Source organism: Nycticebus coucang, chromosome X (assembly GCF_027406575.1).
Source record: "Nycticebus coucang isolate mNycCou1 chromosome X, mNycCou1.pri, whole genome shotgun sequence".
In the NCBI taxonomy this organism is placed as follows: Eukaryota; Metazoa; Chordata; class Mammalia; order Primates; family Lorisidae; genus Nycticebus; species Nycticebus coucang.
This window is the reverse complement of record NC_069804.1, coordinates 138,101,297-138,122,686: the sequence shown is the minus strand read 5'-3', so window position 1 is coordinate 138,122,686 and position 21,390 is coordinate 138,101,297. Positions and strand designations below refer to the sequence as shown.

Genomic DNA, 21,390 nt, shown 5'->3' with positions numbered 1-21,390 from the left:
CCCTACTGATGTATCAAATAAAAAAAAAGCCCAGGCAGCAATTACAAAGAAGTAGAGAACATTTTATAAAAATTTGTAACGAATATTTTGTAAATAAAGGTACATTTAGCTACGATTTCCCATTTTTCCTATGTATGGCGACTTTAGGGGCACCTTTTGGAATATCCTGTTATTATAAGAACAACTTCTAATAATGGTCCCTATGCCTGGCACTGTACATGATTTTCCTTACATTTATTTATTTATATATTTAGAGACAGGGTCTTGCTCAGTCACCCGCTGAAGTGCAGTGGTGTCAGCCCAGTTCATAGCAACCTCAAACTCCTGGGCTCAACAGACCCTCCCGCCTCAGGCTCTGGATAGCTGGGAATTCAGGCATGATGCTACATCATTTTAAAAATTAATTTTATTTATTATTACTATTTTTTTTTTTTTTTTTTTTTGCTGGAGACAGGCTCTCCTTGTGTTGCTTAGGCTGATTTTTGAACTCTTGTGTTCAAGTGAACCTCCTGCTCAGCCTCCCAAAGTGCTAGAACTGCAGGCATTGAACCACTGCACTGGTTATCTTTTACCTTTATAACCACCATTATTATCATTTTTTCCTCAGTCTTCTGTAAAAAGGACTGAACACTGGGGAGGCCAGGCAATTTGTCAGTGGTCATACAAATGAGTTTGACAACAAAGTGTGTGCACTTTTCCACAATATTACTGCTGTCATATTTCAAGGGAGTAAATAATGGGATTTCAGGCAGGGGTGCTGGAGGTGGAAGGTGTTGGGGGGAAGAAGGCCACTGGGCAGTGTCTTTATAAATCCTCTCCTCTCCTCCACTTCACTTAACATCAGGGCCTCAACTGAGAATCCCTAAGCCAGAAGTTTGGGATCCAGCAGTGCTGAGTTTCCCCAGTCCACTTCTTCACATCTTCTCAATGCTTGAGAGGATATTGACAGAACAGAGTGCTTCCTTCGCTAGTTGCTGAGCTTGTTTCTGGAAGACCCGGTCAAGAGGGAGAAGTCATGAGGCCAACCTTCATGTCAGGGCCACATTATGACTTGTGGGCCCTTAGGCATTTTTGCTTTTTTGGGCCTATTCCTCAAAAAAATATATATTTCAAATTAGATTTTACTCTCTAGACCCCCTGTTCCAGCCGCTACCACGCTGACATTATGGACACTAGCTGTGTGCAGCCCACAGATCTGGCCAGGGTCACCAAGGTGCTGGGCAGGACAGGCCCCCAGGGACAGCGCATGCAGGTGCGCATGGACTTTATGGATGACCCGAGCTGCTCTGTCATTTGCAACGCGAAAGGTCCGGTGTGCAAGAGTGAGGTGCTCACTCTGTTGGGGTCAGAACAAGAGGCTCCAAGGCTGCGCTGAACTTGACAGTTGGGTCCCGTATGTCAGGGTTGCAACCACTTGGCTTAATGAGGATGAGCTGGGAGTGTTAAATAAAGCATTTTTTTTTTTTTTGCAGTTTTTGGCCGAGGCTAGGTTTGAACCTGCCACCTCCAGCATATGGGGCCGGCGCCCCACCCCTTTGAGCCACAGGCGCCGCCCTAAATAAAGCATTTTTATGTATGTAAAAAATAAAATTAAGGGCGGTGCCTGTGGCTCAAGGAGTAGGGCGCCAGCCCCATATCCCGGAGGTGGCAGGTTCAAACCCGCCCAAGCCAAAAAACTGCAATTAAAAAATAAAAAATGAATAAAATAAAAATAGCATTAGATTGTACAACTGTGTTGTATAAAGAGGAATAGAATCTGGGAAGAATTATATTAACTTTTTCTTCCTATTTCAAAAGAAATTAAGACATTTTCGGGTCGCTCCTGTGGCTCAAAAGAGTGAGGCGCTAGCACCATATGCTGGAGGTGATGGGTTCAAGCCCGCCCTGGCCAAAACCTGAAAAAAAAAAAAAAAAAGAAAGAAAGAAAGAAATTAAGACATTTTCATAGGCCATTAAAAGTACAGTGGACCCTGGGCACTGTGACTGCTGTGCTTACTAGACAAGTCCATCTGTGTTGTGTTCTCAGAGTGGGGTGGGTAGGAAATCAGCTAATACATAGTTCTCTTTTCTTTCTTTTCTTTTTCCTTTCCTTTCCTTTTTTTAGAGATGGAGTTTTGCTCTGTGGCCTAGGCTAGGGGAGTGCAGTGGCACTACCATAGCCCACAGTAACCTCAAACCAGGTTCAAGTGATTCTTCCACCTTAGCCTCCTAAGTAGCGACAACTGCAGGCATGTGCCTCCACGCCCAGCCAATTTTATTTATTTATTTATTTGGGACAGGGGCTCTTTCTGTCATCCAGGCTGGAAAGCAGTGGCACAATAATAGCTTACTAGAACCTTAAACTCCTGGCCTCAAGCAATCCCCCTGCCCTGGACTCCCAAAATTCTGACATTACAGGCATGAGCCACAGTACTTTGGCTAGCCAATTCACTTTCATAAAGATGGCAACGGGCTGGGTGAAGTGGCTTATGCCTATAATCCTAGTACTCCGGGAGGCCAAGACAGGCAGATTGCTTGAGCTCAGGAGTTTGAGACCAGGCTGAGCAAGAGTGAGAGATCATCTGTATTAAAAGTAGGAAAAACTAGCCAGGTGTGTATTGCTTTGTAATAGAGCATGCTATGTAATGGGAGCTATTATGATTTTTAAAAAAAATCTTTAAGTACACTCTTTGGTAATTTCTAGTATATTTGCAATGTTGTACAACCATCACTATTATCTAATTCCAGAACGTTTTCTTCACCTTATGAAGAAAGCCTGTACCTTAGCAGTCAATCCCCATTCCCCCCTCTCTGAAGCTCCTGGTAACTAGTGTACTTTTTACTTCTATGGATTTTCCTATTCTGGAGGTTTCACATAAATTGAATCATACAATATGTGACCATTTGTATCTGGCTTCTTTCACTAGCACCCTGATTTTGAGGTTCATCCATGTGGTAGCATACACCAGTACTTCACCCCTTTTTATGCTTTGGCACTACCGTACTGAGGTGGCACACCTGCTTGCTTTTCCCTGGCTGAAAGCAGGCTGGCTGGTGCAGTTTCCAGATACTTTACACAAGGGATGTGCTCTTAAAAATCAAATTTTATGTTAAAGCACTCTACCCACGAGAAGTTGTTCTGCCATGCAATAACCCCTTTGTAAAGAAAACTAATGAAGACCAGGGTGTTTGCTGTGGTTTGTAAATTGAAGCAATCTCTAGATAATGTTTAGAGACTCTTAGACTCAAGGGAGCTATAATACTGTGAAAGTTTCATGCTCATAGATTCCGTTCGTGCTGCAAGTGAGGGTCACCTGTCTCAGGTTCAGTCAGAAGTTGGAATGGGGTAGAGAGGCTTTCTGTTCCTTAAGGCCAGCCACAGCCCACTCACAGCACCATGTGTTTTTTAATTCTTCTCCCTAAATGGCACTCTGTAGTGAGGAATTTAAAACTTTTTCAGTCCTTTACCAAAAAGCCCTACAGAGTACCACTGATTATCCACTATAAAAGACTGGTAGGAAAAGTGGGGTGGCTTTTGACATCATTGAGGTGGTATCTGCTTTTACAAAACGTCATAAATAAATTATTCTCTCAGGCTAGGCGTGGTGGCTCACACCTGTAATGCTAGCACTCTGGGAGGCACAGGTGGGTGGCTTGCTCTAACATAAGAGTTTAAGACCAGCCTTAGCATGAACAAGATCCGTCTTCAATAAAAACAGAAAAACTAGCCCAGCGTAGTGGAGCATGCCTGCAGTCCCAGCTACTTGGGAGGCTGAGGCAAGAGGATTGCTCAAACCCAAATGTTTGAGGTTGCTGTGAGCTACGATGGTGCCACAGCACTCTAACCAAGGCAGAGAGTGAGACTCTCAAAAACATAAATAAATAATAAAATAAATATAAGTCCTTTGTTCTTTCTAATTATAAAAGTGATGAATGGTTGTTGTAATAAATTTGGTAAGTATAAAGACGCCAAAAATAACAAAATAAACTCACCCATAACCTTGTTTATCATCTAAAGGCGTTAACAACGTATATTTTTCTATATATATTTTTCAATTTTTTAATTTTTTTATTAAATCATAGCTGCATACGTTAATGCATTTACGGGGTACAATGTGCTGATTTTATATACGATTTGGAATGCTTACATCTAGTACTATATTCTGGGCATTCTGGCGCGGAGCGGAGCGGCTGCCGGGGTAGCTATCTGGTTCGCTTCGGAGCAAGGCGACACCCCTCCCCCTCACTCGCCAGCCCCACCTCTCCTCTAGCCCTGCCCACCCCTGTCCAACTATCCCCGGCGACGTGAGCCCCTAGGCAGCTCCGGGAGACGCCAGCAGACCTTCCACCATGGGCGGCCAGAGCTCCAAGGCTCCCCGGGAGACATTACTGCCGAAGACTTAACAGGTGCTTTCCCCCTACCCCCGCCCCCACCCCACAGAGGCCAACAGCCAGGAGAATGGCCACGTGGCTGGTGGGTTCAAATCCGCCAGGGCCTGCAGAACAATAGTGACAACTACAAAAAAAAAAAACTAGCCGGGCGTTGTGGCAGGTGTCTGTAGTCCCAGCTACTTGGGAGGCTGGGGCAAGAGAATCGCTTAAGCCCCAGAGTCTGAGGTTGCTGTGAGCTGTGACGCCTCAGCTCTCTACCTAGGAAGGACGATATAGTGAGACTCTGTCTCAAAAAAAAAAAAAAAAAGAAAGAAAAGAAAAAAAAAAGAAAGAAAGAAAAAAGAAGAAGAAAAGAAAAGCAGTGGAGACTTAGCCCCCAAGGGTGAAGGGAATCCCCCTTGCTCCCCCACCGCCACCCCTCTCCACCTCCCCCCCACCCCGTGAACAGAACAGATGAGGCAGCTGGGGCCACTGGCAAGGCCATCGAGCCTGTACCCCATAGCCAGGGCGCTGAGGCAAAGGACGAGCCCCCCACCCCCACCCCCTGCGCCAAGGATACCCTCAAGAAGAAGAAATTCTCTGTAAAGAAGCCTTTCAGGAGGCGCCTTTTGGCTCAAAGGGGTAGGGCGCCGGCCCCATATGCCAGAGGTGGCGTGTTCAAACCCAGCCCCGGCCAAAAACTGCAAATAATAATAATAATAATAAAATAAAGAAGCCTTTCAAATTGAGCAGCTTGTCCTTCAAGAGAAATCAGAAGGAGGGTGGGGTTTATTCTTCTGCCTCGTCACCTACAGAGGAATAGCAAGAGCAGGGGCAGGGGGTGATTGGTGCCTGCAGCGATGAGGGCAGTGCCCAGAAAGGGAAGGCTGTTGCCATCCCCAGAGCCATGAGCCCTGGCCAAGGGGGCAGAGGTTAGTGCTGCCTCCAAGGAAGGAGACGCAGAAGATGAGGCAGGGCCCTGGGCTGCGGAGCTATCTACTCCCTCGGGGCTGGAGAGTGGCCCTACATTGGCCAGTGCTGAGCAGAATGAGTAATCGGGTGGGGGCAGGTGGATCGTCTCTGTGCTGCAAACACTGTGTTGTCCTCGTGAGGTCACTGCCCAGACCTGGTGCCGTGGCTGCCTTCCTGTGCCCAGAAAGGCCTATCCCAGCCACATTCCCTTTCCTCGTCTCCCTCCCATCAATCATCTGGACATCCTCTTAAGGCCAGTTGAAGATGGTCCCTTACAGCTTCCCAAGTTAGGTTAGTGATGTGAAATGCTCCTGTCCCTGGCCCTCCCTCCCCACCTCCCTCCCCTACCCCTGGGGAAAGCAACTGTTGGATTTTTCCCCGTTCTTTTCCAAGTAGGTTTTGCTTATTCTGCTCCCCAAATCCCTGAGTCAGAAGTGGGGTGCTTATACTCCCAAACTTTGAGTGTCCAGCCTTTCCCCCTGTTTTTAGTCTCTTGTGCTGTGTCTGCTAGCACCTGGGCTGAGGAGGACACTGCCCCTGTCTAGGTTTTTATAAATGTCTTACTCAAGTTCAAATCTCCAGCTTGTGAATCAACTGTGTCTCTGTTTTGACTTGGTAAGCAAGTATTTGGCTTTGGGGTGGGAGGGGGGTGGTCTTTAATGTGAAACAACTTGTTGTTTTTCTCCCATTGTTGTAAATAATTTTTAATAGCCAAATCCCAGATTTGTACTTTTTTTTTTCCTAACTGCTAAAACCATTCTCTTCTACCTGGTTTTACTGTAACGTTTGGAAAAGGAATAAATGTTGTCCATTTATTTATTTATTTTTTGAGACAGAGTCTCACTCTGCTGCCCTCAGCAGGGTGCTGAGTGGTCATGGCTCACAGCAACCTCAAATTCCTGGCCTCAAGCGATTCTCTTGCCTGAGCCTCCCAAGTAGCTGGGACTACAGGCACCCACCACAACACCTGGCTATTTTTAGAGAAGGAGGCAGGGTCTTGCTCTTGTTCAGACTGGTCTTAAACCCATTAACTCAGGCAATCCACCTGCCTCAGCGTCCTAGAGTGCTAGGATTATAGGCGGGAATGAGCAACTAGGCCAGGCCCTTATGTTGTCCCTTAAAAAAATAACAACAGCAAGTACTATATTCTATGTTAACTCTCTGGTGTTCTTTGTTGTCCTTCATTATATCACAAGCATTTCCCACACTTCAAGTATTGTTAAGTTTCAAATAAATGATTGTATATAGTCTCTTATTCACTCATACATCCTTTTATTTAATTATTCAACCACTATTTATTGCCCATGATACCCATTATTGTATTTCAGTGTCTAGGCTGGTGCCTGATACTTATTGAGTGCTTAATAAATATTTTATGAACAAATGAATGAATAGGTGCCAGGCAGTATGCTAGATCTATAATATATTGAATAGTTTTATTAACCATTTTCTTCAGTGTTGAACTTTTAGGAATTTCCCATCCCCCTTTGATTGAGACAGTCTCACTCTGTTGCCCTGGATAGAGAGCCATGGTGTCATAGCTCACAGCAACTTCAAACTCTTGGGCTTGAGCAGCCCTCTTGCCTCAGCCTCCCAAGTAGTTGGGACTACAAGTGCTGGCCAAAACACCTGGCTATTTTTAGAGGTAGGGTCTCACTCTTGCTCAGGCTGGTCTCAAACTCCTGAGCTCAAGGGAATTCCCCTGCCTTGGCCTCCTAGAGTGCTAGGTGTTAGGATTACAGGTGTGAGCCACTGTGTCCAGCCTCTTTTCCTCTTATTTTTATAACCAGTGCTTTTCCGGTATGAATAATTTATGGGAAGAATTTCAATGAGTAGAGTTCAGGGCTGTGGAATACTATCTAGGCAGATACCTTAACGTGAAGAGCATATTTTCATACCAGAGAATATGTCAGTTTGGCTGGAGAGGATCTGGGGAGACATGAGAGCCAGGGCTAGAAAGTGGCAGACAATAGGTCTTCTCATTTGTATAGCAGATCCTAATTTTAAAATTGTCTCCAGGAACATTATTTTACATAATTCTTCCCGTGTTATTATTTCTACTTTATAGATGAGAAAACTGAGAATCAGAGAGTTTGAGTTGTCCAAGATTGCATAGCTAGTAAGTGGTGGAGATAGAATCAGGTCTTGAAACACATGTTTAGAAGTGTGGGTTTTATTTAGAGAGTGGTGAGGGGTCAGTAGTAGTAGTAATGGTAGTAGTATTTAGTGTAACTTTTTATTCTGAATTAGTTTAAGACTCACCAGAAGTTACAAAAATCATAGTATAGGGAGTTTCTATGTACTTTTCCCCCAGCTTTTCCTAATGGTAATAACTTACATAACCACAGTGCTTTGTCAAAACCAGAAAACTGGTATTGGTACAATACTGTTAACTCAGGGTTTCCAATCTTGGTACTATTGTCATTTTAGAGCAAACAATCCTTTGCAATGGGGGGGGCTGTCCTGTGCATTGTAAGATGTGCAGCAGCATCCCTGACCTCTGCCCAATAGATGGCAGTGGCACCACCATTTCCTCAGTTATAACAACCAAAAATGTCTCCAGACATTGGCAAATATTCTCTGGGGCGGTCAGTGTTGCTCATGATTAAGAACCAGCACAATAGCTTAGTTTGTGTGTGTGTGTGTGCGCGCACGTGTGTGTGTCTGTGTGTAGCTTTGTGAAATTTTATCACCTGTATACAGACCCATGTTACCATCATGACAATCCAGATACAGAATGTTCTATCACCTGAAAGAAACTTCCTGGTACTTACCCTTCACAGTCTCTTGGCCCCACTAATCTATTACGAATGGTTATGAATTAAGTTGCTGTGAGCATCTGTGTACAGATTTTTGTTTGCATTTTAGTATCATTTCTTTGGTATAAATTCACAAGTGATTTCTGAGTTGTATAGTAATGGCATGGTTAGTTTTGATTTTTCTTTTTTTATTTTTTTTGGCACGCTTAGTTTTTAAATAAACTGCCAAATAGTTTTCTGGGTGGCTGTACCATTCTGCATTCTTATAAAGATCACTGGTAGAGTTTCTTTGTATTATTGCTAACATTTGATATTTTCACCATATTTTATTTTAAGCTATTCTGATAGGTGTGTAGTGATATCTTGTAGATATCATATTAAGAAAGTTTAAATTTTCCTAATGACTAATGATGTTGAAAATTTTTCATATGTTTATTTGCCATCTGTATATCCTCTCTGGTGCATGTCTGTTCATGTCTTTTGCTGATTTACTAAATGGATGCTTTGGTTTACTATGTAGTTTTGAGAGTAATACATATATATTTTTCTAGATTCTTTGACATTTATGTGATTTGCAAATATTTTCTCCTAGTCTGTAACTTATCTTTTCATTCTCTTCACAGGGTCTTTCAAGGGGCAAAAGTTTTCAATTTTAATGAGGCCTGCTTCATTAATTTTTCCTTTTATGGATCATGTTATGCCTAAGAACTCTGCCTAGCCCTTGATCATGAAGATTTTCTCTTATTTTTTTCTAAAAGTTATATAGTTTTATGTCATACATGTAAGTCTGTGATGTACTTTGAGTTAATTTTTTATTTCAGATTAATCTGAAGGTACAGACGACTAGGTTACATTGCGTTTGTTAAGTAAAGTCCAAGTTGTAGTTGAGCACTTTATCCAGGAGGTGTGCCATATACCCTTACTTTGTGCCCCTTAGGTGAGAGCACACCAATCCCCCTCTCTCCCCGTACTTGAATTTAATTGTGTTTTTCTCTTGTGTGGGTGTGTAGTTGTTCATCTACTGGTTTCATATTAGTATTGAGTATGTTGGATACTTGCTTTTACATTCTGTGACACTTTGCTAAGGAGAATGTTCTCCAACTCTATCAAGGCTCATACAAATGATGCAAAGTCTCCATTTTATTATTGCATAGTATTCCATGGTATACATATACCACAGTTTGTTAATCCATTCCTGGATTGATAGGCACTTGGGTTGATTCCACATCTTGGTGTTTGTGAATTAAGCTGCAATAAACATTTTATTGCAAATGTCCTTATGATAAAATGACTTTTTTTCTGGGTAGATACCTAGTAATGAGATTGTGGATCAAATGGAAGGTCTACATTTAGCTCTTTGAGGATTCTCCATACTCCTTTCCAAAGAGGCTGTGTTAATTTCCAGTCCCACCAGCAGTGTAAAACTGTTCCCTTCTCTCCACATCCACATCAGCTTTGGAACTTTGTGATGTGGGCTCAATGGGGTTAGGGTAATATCTCAGGGTGGTTTTGATTTGCATGTCTCTGATGATTAGGGATGATGAGCATTTTTTCATGTTTGTTGGTCATCTGTCTTCTTGGGAGAAGGTCTGTTCATGTCTTTTGTCAGTGATAAATGCTCTTGTTATTTGAGTTCTCTCTCAGGGGTCCTCAAACTACGGCCCGCAGGCCACATGAGGTGGTGTGATTGTATTTGTTCCTGTTTTGTTTTTTTACTTCAAAATAAGATATGTGCAGTGTGCATAGGAGTTTGTTTATATTTTTTTTTTGTTGTTGTTGTTGTTGTTTTAACTATAGTCCGGCCCTCCAACAGTCTGAGGGACAGTGAACTGGCCCCCTGTTTAAAAAGTTTGAGGACCCCTGCCTAGATTCTGGTTTTTAGCCCTTCATCAGATTCATAACACATGAATATCTTCTCCCATTTTGAAAATTCCCTATTTGATTTAATTGTGTTTTTTTTTTTTTGTAGAGACAGAGTCTCACTGTATCGCCCTCGGGTAGAGTGCTGTGGCAGTCACACAGCTCACAGCAACCTCCAACTCCTGGGCTAAAGCGATTCTCTTGCCTCAGCCTCCCGAGCAGCTGGGACTACAGGCGCGCCCGCCACAGCGCCCGGCTATTTTTCTGTTGCAGTTTGGCAGGGGCTGGATTTGAACCCGCCACCCTCGGCATATGGGGCCGGCGCCCGACTCACTGCTGTGCAGACGTTTTTTAGCTTGATCGGGTCTTGTTTTTGTTCCTGCTACAGTTGCCAATGGGGTCCTCTTCATATAATCTTTCCCCATACCAACATCATCAAGAGTGTTTCCCACACTTTCTTCTACAGTTTATTTATCTATTATTTTTGCAGCTTTTGGCCAGGGCTGGGTTTGAACCCGCCACCTCTGGCATATGGGGCCTGCGCCCCACTCCTTTGAGCCATATCATTTCATGTCTTAGACTTAAAACTTCTATCCATTGTGAGTCAATTTTTCTAAGTAGTGAGAGGTGTGGGCCCAATCTTTTACATGGGGCTAACCAGTTCTCCAAGCCCGAGCCCCATTTGTTAAATAGGGATTCTTTTCCCCAGTGTATGCTTTTGTTTGGTTTATCAAATATCAGATGGCAATATGAGGCTGGTTTCATCTGTAGGTTTTTCTATTCTGTTCCATAGATCTGTATCTCTATTTTTTTGCCAATACCAAACTGTTTTGATCACTATAGACTTGTAGTATAACCTGAAGTCTGGTAAAGTGACGGCTCTTGAATTATTTTGTGTATAAGGTGTGAGGTCTAAGTCAAGATTCATTTTTACCACTTCTTCATTTGGTCCAGTACCATTTAAACTCATTTATGCCTTTGTCCAGAATCACTGAACATATTTGTGTGAGTCTATTTCTGGGTTATCTGTTCTGTTCCTTTTATCTGTTTGTTTGTCCTTCCAGGCAGTCTTGATTACTGTAGTTATGTAATAACTCTTGAAAACAAGAAGATTAATTTTTCCCACTTTGTTCTTCTTTTGCAAAATTGTCTTAGGTATTCTAGTTCCTTTGCTTTTCCATATAAATTTTAGAATAATCTTGTCTACATTTACAAAACGTCTTGTGAGGACCTTGATAGGAATGAGTTAAACCTCTATATCAATTTGGGGAGAATTGGCAACTTTACTAAATCTTTCATTCCATGAACATGATATATCTTTCATTAGAAGATCTGAAGCAGAATAGTAACATGACGTGATTTGTGTTTTTTGAAAATCATTTTGGCCGATGTATGGAGAAAGAATTCTTTTTTTACAGTTTCTGGCCAGGGCTGGGTTTGAACTTGCCACCTCTGGCATATGGGGCCGTCGCCCTACCCCTTTGAGCCACAGGTGCCGCCCAATTCTTTTTTTCTTTTTTTAAGCAAGTGTTCAAGAAATGTTTATTGCCTAAATGTGAAGACACAATTTGGAACTAAGATTTTCATTTTCATCATTTTGGGTTTCAGTGTGAAAAATATTCATGCTCTTGCCTTAAACAGAGAGTTTTGAATTTTTTTTTGTTGTTGTTGTTGGGGATTCATGGAGGGTACAATAAGCCAGTTACACTGATTGCAATTGTTAGGTAAAGTCCCTCTTGCAATCATGTCTTGCCCCCATAAAGTGTGACACACACTAAGGCCCCACCCCCCTTCCTCCATCCCTCTTTCTGCTTCCCCCCCCATAACCTTAATTGTCATTAATTGTCCTCATATCAAGATTGAGTACATAGGATTCATGCTTCTCCATTTTTGTGATGCTTTACTAAGAATAATGTCTTCCACTTCCATCCAGGTTAATACGAAGGATGTAAAGTCTCCATTTTTTTTAATGGCTGAATAGTAATCCATGGTATACATATACCACAGCTTGTTAATCAATTCCTGGGTTGCTGGGCATTTAGGCTGTTTCCACATTTTGGGGATTGTAAATTGAGCTGCAATAAACAGTCTAGTACAAGTGTCCTTATGATAAAAGGATTTCTTTCCTTCTGGGTAGATGCCCAGTAATGGGATTGCAGGATCGAATGGGAGGTCTAGGTTGAGTACTTTGAGGTTTCTCCATACTTCCTTCCAGAAAGGTTGTACTAGTTTGCAGTCCCACCAGCAGTGTAAAAGTGTTCCCTTCTCTCCACATCCACGCCAGCATCTGCAGTTTTGAGATTTTGTGATGTGGGCCATTCTCACTGGGGTTAGATGATATCTCAGGGTTGTTTTGATTTGCATTTCTCTAATAAAGAGAGATGATGAACATTTTTTCATGTGTTTGTTAGCCATTCGTCTGTCATCTTTAGAGAAAGTTCTATTCATGTCTCTTGCCCATTGATATAAGGGATTGTTGGCTTTTTTCATGTGGATTAATTTGAGTTCTCTATAGATCCTAGTTATCAAGCTTTTGTCTGATTGAAAATATGCAAATATCCTTTCCCATTGTGTAGGTTGTCTCTTTGCTTTGGTTATTGTCTCCTTAGCTGTACAGAACCTTTTCAGTTTAATGAAGTCCCATTTGTTTATTTTTGTTGTTGTTGCAATTGCCATGGCAGTCTTCTTCATGAAGTCTTCCCCCAGGCCAATATCTTCTAGTGTTTTTCCTATGCTTTCTTGGAGGATTTTTATCGTTTCATGCCTTAAATTTAAGTCCTTTATCCATCTTGAATCAATTTTTGTGAGTGGGGAAAGGTGTGGGTCCAGTTTCAGTCTTTTACATGTAGACATCCAGTTCTCCCAACACCATTTATTGAATAGGGAGTCTTTCCCCCAAGGTAAGTTCTTCTTTGGTTTATCGAAGATTAGGTGGTTGTAAGATGTAAGTTTCATTTCTTGGTTTTCAATTCGATTCCAAGTGTCTATGGCTCTGTTTTTGTGCCAGTACCATGCTGTCTTGAGCACTATGGCTTTGTAGTACAGACTAAAATCTGGTATGCTGATGCCCCCAGCTTTATTTTTATTACTAAGAACTGCCTTAGCTATACGGGGTTTTTTCCGGTTCCATACAAAACGCAGAATCATTTTTTCCAAATCTTGAAAGTACGATGTAGGTACTTTGATAGGAATGGCATTGAATAGGTAGATTGCTTTGGGAAGTATAGACATTTTAGCAATGTTGATTCTTACCATCCATGAGCATGGTATGTTCTTCCATTTGTTAATATCCTCTGCTATTTCCTTTCTGAGGATTTCATAGTTCTCTTTATAGAGGTCCTTCACCTCCTTTGTTAGGTATATTCCTAGGTATTTCATTTTCTTTGAAACTATGGTGAAGGGAGTTGTGTCCTTAATTAGCTTCTCATCTTGACTGTTATTGGTGTACACAAAGGCTACTGACTTGTGGACATTGATTTTATATCCTGAAACATTACTGTATTTTTTTATGACTTCTAGACTTAACCACTTCTTGTGGTTGAGTCTTTGGGGTTCTCTAAGTATAAGATCATGTCGTCAGCAAAGAGGGAGAGTTTGACCTCCTCTGCTCCCATTTGGATTCCCTTTATTTCCTTATCTTGCCTAATTGTATTGGCTAAAACTTCCAGCACTATGTTGAATAGTAAAGGTGACAGAGGACGACCTTGTCTGGTTCCAGTTCTAAGAGGAAAAGCTTTGAGTTTTACTCCATTCAGTAAAATATTGGCTGTGGGTTTGTCATAGATAGCTTCAATCAGTTTTAGAAATGTGCCACCTATGCTATACTCTTCAGTGTTCTAATTAGAAAAGGATGCTGGATTTTATCAAATGCTTTTTCTGCGTCTATTGAGAGGATCATGTGATCTTTATTTTTGCCTCTGTTAATATGGTGGATAACGTTTATGGACTTGCGTATGTTAAACCAGCCTTGCATCCCTGGGATGAAGCCTACTTGATCATGATGAATGACTTTTTTGATGATAAGCTGTAATCTATTGGCTAGGATTTTGTTGAGAATTTTTCCATCTATATTCATGAGTGAGATTGGTCTGAAATTCTCCTTTTTGTTTGGGTCTTTTCCTGGTTTTGGTATCAGGGTGATGTTTGCTTCATAGAATGTGTTGGGGAAGATTCCTTCTTCTTCAGTTTTTTGGAATAATTTCTGCAGTACAGGAATAAGCTCTTCCTTGAAGGTTTGATAGAATTCTGGAGTGAAGCCATCTGGACCAGGGCATTTTTTAGTTGGAAGCTTTTTTATTGTTTCCTTGATCTCAGTGCTTAAAATTGGTCTGTTCAGGAGCTCTATTTCTTCCTGGCTAAGTCTAGGGAGAGGGTGTGATTCCAAATATTGATCCATTTCCTTCACATTGTCAAATTTCTGGGCATAGAGTTTCTGATAGTATTCAGAGATGATCTCTTGTATCTCTGTGGGATCAGTTGTTATTTCCCCTTTATCGTTTCTGATTGAGGTTAGTAGAGATTTTACTTTTCTATTTCTAGTTAGTCTGGCCAATGGTTTATCTATTTTATTTATTTTTTCAAAAAACCAACTCCTTGTTTCATTAATTTTCTGAATGATTCTTTTGTTTTCAATGTCATTGATCTCTGATTTGATTTTGGATATTTCTTTTCTTCTACTGAGTTTAGGCTTAGATTGTTCTTCTTTTTCCAATTCCATAAGATCTCTTGTGAAATTGTTGATGTGCTCTCTTTCTGTTTTTCGAATGTAGGCATCTAAAGCGATGAATTTTCCTCTCAAAACTGCTTTTGCAGTATCCCACAGGTTTTGGTAGCTTGTGTCTTCATTGTTGTTATGCTCAAGGAAGTTAATGATTTCCTGTTTTATTTCTTCCTGCACTCATCTGTTATTCAACAGAAGATTGTTTAATTTCCATGGCTTAGGGTGGGGTCGAGCATTTTTGTTAGAGTTGAGTTCCACCTTTAGTGGCTTATGGTCTGAAAAGATACAAGGTAAAATTTCAATTCTTTTGATTCTGTTGATATTTGTTTTGTGTCCCAGGATATGATCAATTTTGGAGAATGTTCCATGGGGTGATGAGAAGAATGTATATTCTTTATCTTTGGGGTGGAGTGTTCTGTATGCGTCTATCAAGCATAGTTGTTCTAGGGTCTCATTGAAATCTCTTATATCTTTGTTTAATTTCTGTTTAGAGGATCTGTCCAGCTCTGTAAGAGGTGTGTTAAAGTCCCCTGTTATGATGGTATTATCAGATATCATATTGCTCAGACTGAGTAAGGTCTGCTTCAAGAATTTGGGAGCATTTAAATTGGGTGCATAAATATTTAGAATTGAAAAGTCTTCTTGTTGTAGTTTTCCCTTGACCAATAAAAAGTGACCATCTTTGTCTTTTTTGACTTTAGTTGCTTTAAATCCACATGTATCTGAAAATAAGATTGCAACTCCTCTTTTCTTCTGAATTCCATTTTCCTGAAAAATTGTCTTCCAACCCTTGACTCGGAGCTTGAATTTGTCTTTTGAAGCCAGGTGTGTTTCTTGCAGACAACAAATGGATAGCTTGTGTTTTTTAATCCAGTCAGCCAATCTATGTCTCTTCAGTGGGGAATTCAAGCCATTAACATTTATTGAGATAATTGATAAGTGTGGTAGTATTCTATTCGTCTTATTTGGTTAGAGTCCATTGCTTAGTTTTATCTTTTGCATCAGTGTGGAGGTTAGGTTCTGTCCTTTGATTTCTGAGTTCTTACTTTGCTGCTGATCCATTGTGGTGGTCAGTGTGCAGAACAGGTTGAAGTATTTCCTGTAGAGCTGGTCTTGTTGTGGCGAATTTCCTCAATGTTTGTATATCCATAAATGATTTGATTTCTCCGTCAATTTTGAAGCTTAGCTTAGCAGGGTACAGAATTCTGGGCTGGAAATTGTTCTGTTTAAGTAGATTAAAGGTAGATGACCATTGTCTTCTTGCTTGGAAAGTTTCATTAGAGAAGTCTGCGGTCACTCTGATGGATTTGCCCCTTTAGGTCAACTGGCGCTTACTCCTGGCAGCTTGCAGAATCTTTTCTTTTGTCTTGACTTTGGACAGGTTCATCACAATGTGTCTTGGAGAAGCTCGGTTAGAGTTGAGGCGACCTGGGGTCTGATAGCCCTCTGAAAGCAGTGTGTCAGAATCTTTGATGATGTTTGGGAAAGTTTCTTTTATAATATTCTCTAGTATGGCTTCCATTCCTCTGGGGCATTCTTCTTCCCCTTCTGGAATTCCTATAACTCGTATGTTGGAACGCTTCATAAAGTCCCATAATTCTGACAGTGAACGTTCTCCTTTCTCTCTCTTCTTTTCTGCCTCTTTTACTGTCTGAGTTATCTCAAGAACTTTGTCTTCTACCTCTGAAATTCTTTCTTCTGCATGGTCTAACCTGTTGCTGATACTTTCCATTGCATCTTTAAGTTCGCTAATTGATTGTTTCAGTTCCTTCAGGTCTGCTATATCCTTTTTATATTCTTCATATCGTTCATCTCTTATTTGATTCTGTTTTTGGATTTCCTTTTGGTTATTTTCCACTTTATTAGCAATTTCCTTCATTGTTTCCATCATTTCTTTCATTGTTTTCAACATGTGTATTCTAAATTCCCTTTCTGTCATTCCTAACATTTCTTTATAGGTGGAATCCTCTTCAGTAGCTACCTCATGGTCCCTTGGTGGGGTTGTTCTAGACTGGTTCTTCATGTTGCCTGGAGTTTTCTGCTGATTCTTCCTCATGAGTTATTTCTTTTATCTGTTTCCTTGCCCTAATTTTCCTTTCACTTCCTCTTGCTCTTTACGTTCTTGTGCCTGTGGACTAAGGGTTACAGGACCAGAAGGGTGAGAAGGTTGAAGAGCAAAAAAGGGATGAAAGAAAGGAGGACCAAGTGATAAGAAAAAAAAGAAAGATAGAGAAAGGAGAGGGGGTGGGTATAAGGAATATTGACAAAAAGAAGAGAGGCACAGAAAGAGTGAGACAGGACAATATAGGTGTACAGTAGGGTACTTTGACACAACCTTAAAAAACCCCACCTTCTGGGGGTGCCCAGTTGGGTGGTTCCCTTGGGGTCAGCAGCTCTTTGCTAACCTGATCAGACACAGTACCCCACCTCCACCAAGTAGAGAGGAAAGACAAAAATGCAATAAATCAAACCAAAACAAGCAAACAGAAAACTTTACGGGGATAAAATTGGGTGAAAAACCAAATGATAGCGGTAGAAACACTAGCAAAAATGAAGTTCTAGTTATTAAAAAAGGCAGCAATGGGAAATTATAATTAAACTAGAAAAATTGAGAAAGAAAAAGGGATCTGTATGGAAAAGATTAAAATTAAAAAACAAAAGAACATCCACAATGTCAAAATAAACAAAAAAAAAAACAACCAAACAAAAAAAAAAAGAAAAAAATACACAACCCAAAACATAGCAGTTTGTATATGTTATTGAATATTGTCTGGGCAACATGTGGTCTTCTGGGGTATGAGATGTTAATCACAGTTCTGATACGACTGGAGGCTGCTGATTTCTCAAACCCCAGCAGGTAGACACCCTAAATCTCTCTTCAGCCCACTTAAAAGGCACTTTGAACTTGTAAACTTGCTGAGCAGAAGCTTTCCCAGCTTTCTGGCTGGAATCACTGCTGAAGTGGCTATCCACTTACCCAGTGTGCCAAAACCGGTCTCACTCTGCCCCTGAGGGTTAGGGCTGCAAGGCGGCTCAGACCCCACCCTTAGGCTACTTGGTTGCTGGGTTACCAGCTCCCACCCGTTTCTAGCTCTGCGACCCTGAGGGCGGAGCTTGCCGGGGCAGATCACTGACAATGGTTCCGTGTGACCCACCGCCAAACACTATTAGCTCCATCTGGCTCAGCGGCTCAGACCGGGGCCCTAGACAACCGCCAAAGTTCTCCGCACTCCCGCTCTGGCCCTCCCCAAGGCAGTTCAACTCAGTGCCAAGTCCAAGGACACCAAAACAGTTCACAGGTAAGGCCTTTCTGGTTTGCAGTCTCGCTGCTACTGAACTTAACAGTTGTGGACGGGTTTAGACGGATTGAACACACGCGACCACTTGCCAGTTTTCCACTGTTTTAGTCCTCTTCTTGGGGTCCAGAAGTCTCTCGCCAACTCCCTGTATCCTCATAGGAGTGATGATAGGCAGATCCCACCAGCCAGAGATGCCTGGAGTCCTATCTCCCCAGACTCATGGTGCCCAGATGCAAGGAAGCTGTTACTCGGCCACCATCTTGCTCCGCCTCTAACTATTTAACTCTTATTTCAGTACTTTCTACGTAAGAGTTGTTTACCTCTAAACACACAAGTACTTGTTTATTTTTTTTTTTATTTTTTTTTTGTAGAGACAGAGTCTCACTTTATGGCCCTTGGTAGAGTGCCGTGGCCTCACACAGCTCACAGCAACCTCCAACTCCTGGGCCTAAGCGATTCTCTTGCCTCAGCCTCCCCAGTAGCTGGGACTACAGGCGCCCGCCACAATGCCCGGCTATCAAGTACTTGTTTATTGATAGAAGTAAAACTTCACATTTTACTTTACATAGTTATTACCATTGAATCATAATTTTGAAACCCTATTTTCCGACTTGTATTTGCTGGGCAGGAAATTAGGAACATCCGTAGTAACATCTCACACTGTGAGAAATGTAGATACGACAGGTAAATCTATCTCAGGTTTTAAAGATAACAAAAGTATTCATGGCTGCCGGTATGTAAATAGGTTCTATTTTTTCCATCTTAGGGGACAAAAGACAGAGTCAACATTTTAGATACATTTCTACTTCTCCCACACATGGACTCTTCTTCAAAAGAGCAGCCCAGTGAATTGTCATCTCTGACCTGGGAACATCTGGGGTCTGGCAGATCACACAGGTAGAAGATAGAGAAGTTAAAAGAGGCAATTGTTGGCAGTTCATATGCTTGAAGGGAGGCCCAGTTATCTCGAGTTCTGAAATTTTAAAACTGGACAAAAATGAGACTGAGTCCAGCCTCAGGCTGCCTTCATATTCAGAAGTGGAAGTCCAGTCCTAGTGATATAGAAGTGTGGACAGGGGCCCAGCCACTACAGTTAAAGTGTTTCGACCCATCTGTAGGGAAGTAAGATTCAGGGCAGAAACCAACCCATCTATGGGGAAGTAAGATTCAGGGCAGAAACCAGGCCCCATCATTCCTGGGTCCTTTGCAGGAATCACCTGCTGTTCATACAGGAACTGCTGGCTCTATGTCCCTAGGGTCTCAAGGCCTAATTGGGCCAACTCCAACAAGGTGTATGGTTCTGTTTATTTTATTTTATTAAATCATAGCTGTATACATTAATGCATTTATGGGGTACAATGTGATTTTATATATAATTTGGAATGCTTATATAAAACTGGTTAACATAGCCTTCACCTCACTTTCTTGATTATCATATTAAGACATTTATACTTTACACTTAATAGATTTGACATGTACCCTTGCAAAATGCACCATAGGTGTGGTCCCACCAATTACCCTCCATCCACCCAGCCCCCCTTCCCTCCCCGTCCTCTTCCCCCCTTCATCCTGGGTTGTAGTTGTGTTATATCTTTCATATGGAAGTATGGGTGATTATATATTTGTTTCATAGTAGAACCAAGTACACTGGATACTTTTTCTTCTACTCTTGAGATACTTTACTAAGAAGAATATGTTCCAGCTCCATCCGTGTAAACATAAAAGAGGTAAATTCTCCATCTTTTTATGGCTGCATAATATTCCATGGTATACATATACCACGATTTATTTTTTATTTTATTTTATTTTTTTTGGTAGAGACAGAGTCTCACTGTACCACCCTCGGGTAGAGTGCCATGACGTCACACGGCTCACAGCAACCTCTAACTCTTGGGCTTACAAGATTCTCTTGCCTCAGCCTCCCAAGCAGCTGGGACTACAGGTGCCTGCCACAACATCCGGCTATTTTTTTGTTGCAAGTTTGGCCGGGGCTGGGTTTGAACCCACCACCCTGGGCATATGGGGCCGGCGCCCTACTCACTGAGCCACAGGTGCCGCCCACAATTTATTATTTTTAAATGCATTTTTTTTTTTTTGTAGAGACAGAGTCTCACTGTACCGCCCTCGGGTAGAGTGCCGTGGCATCACACGGCTCACAGCAACCTCTAACTCTTGGGCTTATGCGATTCTCTTGCCTCAGTCTCCCGAGCAGCTGGGATTAAAAGCATTTTTATTTATTTATATTGTTGTGGATTCATTGATGGTACAAGAAACCAGATTACGCTGATGGCATTTGTTTAAGTCCCTCTTACAATTGAGCCTTTCCCCGAAAAGGTGTGTCACACACTGAGACCCCACCCCTACCTCCTTCCCTCTCTCTGCTCTTCCTTTCCCCATCCCCTCCCTCCTTCTTCCTCTCTCTGCTCTCCCCTTCCTCCACCCCCACTGTGTCATTAATTGTCATTAATTATCCTCATATCAAAATTGAATACATAGGATTCATGCTTCTCCAGTCTTGTGATGCTTTACTAAGGATAATGTGTTCCACTTCCATCCAGATTAATACAAAGGATGTAAAGTCTCCATCTTTTTTAATGGGTGAATAGTATTCCATGGTAAATAGATACCACAGCTTGTTAATCCATTCCTGGTTGGTGGGCATCTAGGCTATTGCCACATTTTGGCGATTGTAAATTGAGCTGTGACAAACAGTCCAGTGCAAGTGTCCTTATGATAAAAGGACTTTTTTCCTTCTAGGTAGATGCCCAGTAATGGGATTGCAGGATCAAATGGGAGGTCTAGCTTGAGTGCTTTGAGGATTCTCCATACTTTTTTCCCAAAAGGTTGTATTAGTTTGCAGTCCCACCAGCAGTGTAAAAGTGTTCCTTTGTCTCCACATCCATGCCAGCATCTGCAGTTTTGAGATTTTGTGATGTGGGCCATTCTCGCTGGGGTTAGATAGTATCTCAGAGTGGTTTTAATTTGCATTTCTCTAATAATTAGGGATGATGAGCATTTTTTCATATATTTGCTAGCCATTCATCTGTCTTTAGAGAAGGTTCTATTCATCTCTCTTCCACATTGATATATGGGATTGTTGGCTTTTTTCATGTGGATTGATTTGAGTTCTCTATAGATCCTTGTTATCAAGCTTTTGTCTGATTCAAAATATGCAAATATCCTTTCCCATTGTGTAGGTTGTCTATTTGCTTTGGTTGTTGTCTCCTTAGCAGTACAAAAGCTTTTCAGTTTAATTAAGTACCATTTGTTAATTTTTGTTGTTGCAATTGTCACGGCAGTCTTTTTCATAAAGTCTTTTCCCAGGCCAATATCTTCCAGTGTTCTTCCTATGCTTTCTTTGAGGATTTTTATTGTTTCATGCCTTAAATTTAAGTCCTTTATCCATCTTGAATCAATTTTTGTGAGTGGA

General features: G+C 41.5%; 1 protein-coding gene and 1 pseudogene across 1 annotated transcript; both read left to right on the top strand.

The window, feature by feature from the left end:
* The first annotated feature begins 1,165 nt into the window (after positions 1–1,165).
* Positions 1,166–1,375, top strand: LOC128576668 (40S ribosomal protein S28-like). Its single transcript, XM_053578860.1, has one exon. It carries the CDS (start codon positions 1,166–1,168, stop codon positions 1,373–1,375), a length of 210 nt encoding a protein of 69 aa, XP_053434835.1.
* Positions 1,376–3,254: 1,879 nt separating this feature from the next.
* On the top strand, positions 3,255–5,405 carry LOC128577022 (MARCKS-related protein-like; annotated as a pseudogene).
* Positions 5,406–21,390: the final 15,985 nt, after the last annotated feature.

Bases quoted from the DNA above. Each gene is read 5' to 3' on its own strand.
- LOC128576668 (XM_053578860.1), top strand. From the start codon at position 1,166: ATGGACACTAGCTGTGTGCAGCCCACAGATCTGGCCAGGGTCACCAAG.